At 31.4% G+C, this 5610-nt stretch overlaps 1 protein-coding gene across 6 annotated transcripts; it reads left to right on the forward strand.

The window, feature by feature from the left end:
• The first annotated feature begins 367 nt into the window (after nt 1-367).
• LOC148604752 (conoporin-Cn1-like) lies at nt 368-5292 on the forward strand. 6 transcript variants are annotated; one of them, XM_088550239.1, is made up of 4 exons: nt 368-514; nt 3122-3202; nt 4081-4343; nt 4567-5292. In XM_088550239.1, the coding sequence occupies exons 2-4, from the start codon at nt 3187-3189 to the stop codon at nt 4951-4953; spliced, it is 666 nt and encodes a 221-aa protein (XP_088406365.1). In that variant the 5' UTR covers nt 368-514; nt 3122-3186; the 3' UTR covers nt 4954-5292. The 6 variants fall into 6 exon arrangements, with proteins under 6 accessions (XP_088406365.1, XP_088406366.1, XP_088406362.1 ...); XM_088550236.1 differs by having other exon boundaries at nt 399-514; nt 3122-3198; XM_088550238.1 differs by lacking the exon at nt 368-514 and adding an exon at nt 570-668.
• The last annotated feature ends 318 nt before the right edge of the window (nt 5293-5610 follow it).

Genomic DNA, 5610 nt, shown 5'->3' on the forward strand with positions numbered 1-5610 from the left:
CAACATGCGATATACATATGTAGTTTTGATATTCAAATATGTAAATATACCAACTGTGTAGTATGACCTTCCGTGTAAACACTGATCAATAATACACCCCATTCACCTCGAACCTGCAAAACTTGACTATGTATATTGATCAGTTCTCTCGCTTGATAGTGTGACAATGGTGTCAGTTAATTTAGTCTGTTTGCATTTTTTTTTTTAATTAAAAAGAAAATCACAATGTGTGGTACAGTCCATAATTTGTTGTTTAGGTTCAGAATGAAAACTCTTCATAACTTCTTTTTGTAATTAATAATTACTAAAATGAAAGCAAAATATGATAATACAAGTTTAAGATTACTAGTACGTTATGTTAATTACCACGTGATTTTTCCGAATTAATGTCTTCCTTAATGTCTTCCTTATTCCTTAATAACAGTGATAACAGGTAGACAGTTGAAATACTACGATGTCAAATGAAAAGTGTAATTTCTTATTTTGTGCGGTGTATTGATTCAGTATACACAAGGTTGGTATATTGTTTGATAAGCATAAGGTTATAAACTTATCAACATGAAAAGGAGCTAGGCGACAAAAATAAAATCACAGGTAAAATATGGACTCAAGCATTGTCACCAATCGTATATGATATGAAGACAACTTCGCAATCGGGACTTCGTAAGGTATTGAAAGTTTATTTTCTCTAGCATAAATGATAGGTTTGTAACTGTTTTATATTTTATTTATGCAGTCGTTTCGACAACATGGAAAAAAGGGACGAATTTAATATCATGATGATGTTGGTATATTTGTATTGTGTTGTTTGTCAGTCAGAATTGTCCGGTCGCATTTCGTTCCGTTGAAATGAGCTATTGTGTTGTTTGTTTGTCAGTCAGAACTGTCCGGTCGCATAAGATTTTGGTACTAAACGATAGATACTTATACTTACGATTGATGGATTGATTGATTATTGGGGTTTAACGTCCGAGCAGCGATATTTCAGCTATACTGAGAGGATGAACATGAAATGGATGATAAAATGAACATGAAATAATGATGAAATGAAAAATGGGATAGGACACAAGGATAGTAGGGTCGATTTTGATTGCCACAAGAAAAAGGGAGGGATGGGTAAGGTCGGACAATTTAGCCTCCTGTGGAGAAGGGCAAAGGTTCCTGCTCCTATCGAATACAACAGCAGGGTTCATTATCGTGCGAGGAACGTGGCATCTTTCCCAACACGTTCCACCAATACGATTTGCGGTCAGGTTTTCAGTATTATAGCATGACAACCCCAGCATGTAACACGTCAGGGTTACCCCATTCCACCGCCTGGGGCACACAACCCAGAGCTCTGTGGGCAGAGGACCCTAGTCCCAGCCTAGGGTTATGAGCACTGTTTAGTCGCCTTTTACGACGAACTTAGCGCTGCTGCAGGCCTATTCTTTTAACACCCGGACCTTGTCTTATACTTACAAAATTTAATTTAAAGCACCATTTTGATATGTTGACATAAATATTCATTTTTAACTTTATTAAATCTTGACACGTGTTACTTTCAACATTGCAGTTAAACATACTTCCCACTTTTTAATTCCACAATTACATTTCGGTGAAAGTAATCTTCAAATGCTGAGGTAACCTTTAAGGTAGTAGACCTGGAGTACCAAAAAATTTTCCCATGACTTAATTTTCTTTTAATTTGTACATATTACAATACATGAAACTGTAGTAGTATAAATTTCAGCATGCGAATTTTGACCATACAGTCTAAAAAAATACTATTTGTAAAAATCTGAATCACCAGCCAACTGAACAATATCTGTTTTTTGTTTTGTTATTTTTTATTTTTTAATTATTTTTTTTTTTTTTTTTTTTTTTTGAAGTCGGGGTATATTTTTCTACAAAATTTTGAATAAACAACTGAGTATCAATTCAAAATCACTTAAAATGATTAATACATAAGATTTGATACGAATTTTGTATTCGATTAATGTTGTTGAAGAGTAAATGGTCCTTTGATTTAACAAAATAACAAATAGGGGCAATTTTCAGCTATTTGCCCATATAAAAAAAGCATTTAATTATAATATTTTAATTGCTTCATGTTCATTGCTGTGTTTGCCTGTTTTTCATGTCTGGCCTTTGTACCTGAATTGCGTTTTTTTTTTTTTTTTTTTTTTATTTAGCTAAAATATTGGTTTTCTTCATTACTTCTTTACACTTTTTACTTCTCCGTTGCTCAAGCTCTTGTTTTTATTCTTTTCTCCCCTTCTGAACACCAAAATTATCCTTGAACTGTTACTTGGTTCACTTACAAAACGTACTCTTATGTATATATTTTATTTTATCCATCATTGGCAGACATTCTAAAGATTCTAAAGTCTCTAATACACTTCACTCTGACTAGTTATTGTTATTGACATTCTTGCATGACATCGGTTTCTGTCTAGTACAACATTTTCTTCCAACTCAGGTCAAAGTTCATTAGGATTATTTGGCTATTTGATACTGAAAATTTTGTTCAATTATTCATTTTTAGGTAATTAATTTTGATTTAATTCAATCTTATTCATTGTTTGAACAAAGACTGACACACAATCGATATATCGATTTCTACATAATATAAGCTAGTGTTATAAACAAAATTGAAAACATTTACTGCAATGCATATGGCAGAACCTTTCGGTGGTGGATTTGGCTTTCTCTTTCGATAGTTTTAGTTTCCTTACATGCGTCTGGAGAAGAATCTTTCAGTCTTTTTAAGATACTGCAGAGGACTAGTTGTCTTAATATCTTCTTGAATATATGGGGTCAAAGAAATAGATGTTCATCTCATGCGATTATAATGCAAATGATTTATTAAATAATCAGTTTTCGTCCACTTTTTATTGGTTGGAAATTTGTAATAAAACATAATGATCGCGTATTACTTATTAAAATATGTTAGTGCTGAAATTTTTGACAAATGTTAATAGAGGCATTTAAATGAGTATTACATACTTCATGTTTAATTTTCTAATATTTTTTTATTCCTATTCTGTTTATTTATGATTTGATATTGGATTATATACATTTGTAGTTAAGTACTGATGCATATTTGATTCGAGAAATATGTATGTTTTATTTTGATTAGATTCTGATAATAATTAAATCCGATGATTAGAAGTATGGAAAAATCGTCAGATTATACTGAGGATCATGAAGACAGTCGTAGGTATTATTGAGACAAATCTCTCACAGTATAATTTAAGTATGGGTTTAGATGGCTCACGTGGAGATCGGACCCCGACTTATCCCTGCAAACCACCAGATTACTCTCACGTCTGATTAATCATTTCAGGTTTCAGAGTACCTTGAAAGTTTAAGTTATATAATAATAAGACGATATTTCCGAATTGATGTTTAAAATAAGATACTTGAAGTATATTTTTGTCAAGTTTCCTTATTACTTTGATCTAGCTGAATTCTAGGCTAATTGAAATAAAAAGGTTTTAGGTTCTTTTTTATGAATAAGACATAGCGTTAATTTTTACTCTCAGGAAGACAACAATTATGTTAATTCTAGTAAATCATATATAATTATATATAAACGTTCACGAAGGTGTCTTAACGTACAACAATGATACAAATATTGGTACGTCAACTCAGCTGATGAGGATGAGCCGGTGATATTAATTATGATACGTTTATGGTACGTTATTAGCTCTCCCCGATGTTAAGAAATTACTCTTGTATAAGTACGTTAAAATAAATTTGGTAACATTTAGTTCGTCAATTAACATATTCTTTTTTTCTGTGTTTCTAAATTAGTGAACAAATCACAGACAAAAGCGAGACTCATATAGAAAAATATGCTTAACAAAAACAAATAACAAAAACAAAAGAACTGAAAGTGGATTGAGAAGCCGGGGCAATATTGTTAATTACGGCAGTACACTTGTTTCTTTACTAAAACAATGTGTTTACGCATTGTAATAAAAATAAATACAACCCGCATTTCTTACGTACGAAGTTTTTCCAATTATTTTTGGCAGAAAATAAACATGGATTCTTTGTCATGTTACTAAATTGTTCCAAAATATATTGACATAGGGGCACATGGAGAGAGAATAGCCAACTTTGATGAACATACGAAAAAAACGATGAGTGATTCCCTTACCAAAGGATCATCCTTTTCGTCACAAAGGGTGGATAGCCTTTCAACATTAATGACACATCATAATTACAGCATAGTCGTCGGTATTCAGATATCGAATGTAACGAAATATGATCTAAAATCACCAAGTTCAACTGCTATTTATGGCTTTAATCCAAAAGCAGCCACTAGTATCCCATCAGGAGTAACAGAAGTTATGGTAGGTACGGTACAAATTGCTATATCGTTATAAATTATATTCATCATTGCGATCTCGTGAAATTTCCTTTTTCTAGTAATTATTTCATGTGGTATCGTTATAATATAGTTTAATTAAGTGCGTTTTCTCACAAAATATTACTTTTTTGTTTTGTTTAGATAAGTTTGTTCTTTTTATTTATATTTGTTTCTGCTCTTGTTTTATTTGTTTTTGTTCATTTTAGATAGCACGCAAGCGTGGGTATACTTTAAGCGGTACAAATGGCGTAGTTTCTTGGCAGATAGATTGTACAAAGAGACGTGTATTTGTAATTTGGGATTGCCCTTACTTCTCAAGTAATAAAATGGCTGTTGGGTTTACCGTTGAAGGAACTGAAGAATTCGACGACGAATGGTATAACACTGTTATGAGTTCAAAACAACATGAAAAGTTGGTCTACCAAATGTCACATTACAATAAAAAGTGTAAAGAACTTTTAGTTGAAGACAAAGAAAAAAAAATTCTAGTAAGCAGTGTTATGGGTTCGGGAAGCAAGCCTCAAATAAATGTAACATTTAAACCAGTATACGAAAAGGACATTGCTAGTAACTTGCGAAAACACCTCACTTGAAGTGTATTGCCAAAAATCAGCGAGAATTAATTTGGCAATTATTTCAAAGATTTATGATTTGTTTATTGTTTTTTTTCTTTTATCATTTTAACAAAGTAAAATTAGATAACAGTTCACTGTTTTGCATGTTTGACTGCGTACATAATATTTCCATTATAAATTCTACTAATACAAGAAACATTGAGGCTTTGTACATTTCTGTTCCCATACTGGAAGAAAATCTCTCTGAGTCTATCACTAGTTGTTATTTCCTAAACCTTTATATATTTACGAAATATTTAGTAGAAGAGATACTTGTACATGTTTAAATTACATAATTAAAAAATATTCCAAAGGAAATATGCGTATAAAATATTGAATATAACCTCTGAACGAACGATAAGACGGGTGTACTATTGGATCGGAGCTACGAAAAGTGTAATAAGATATATAGTCAAGACAAATTAAATCCAAAAAGTTTTATTGTGTAACGCCAACTTCACACAAACAATTGGAAATTGTGTATACAATGACATGGATTAACAATTATTACAACATTTACTTCAGAAAATAATTTTAATTAATTTAAGCTTCGAAATTGTTATATGAGTTTGCTTACAAAACATGATTAATGAAAAAGGATATTTTTTTTTTGTATATTATTGTGGACCAAATAAG

The sequence above is a fragment of the Perna viridis genome, chromosome 10 (assembly GCF_037379345.1).
Source record: "Perna viridis isolate PV_CMFRI_1.1 ecotype Kerala chromosome 10, ASM3737934v1, whole genome shotgun sequence".
Taxonomy (NCBI): Eukaryota; Metazoa; Mollusca; class Bivalvia; order Mytilida; family Mytilidae; genus Perna; species Perna viridis.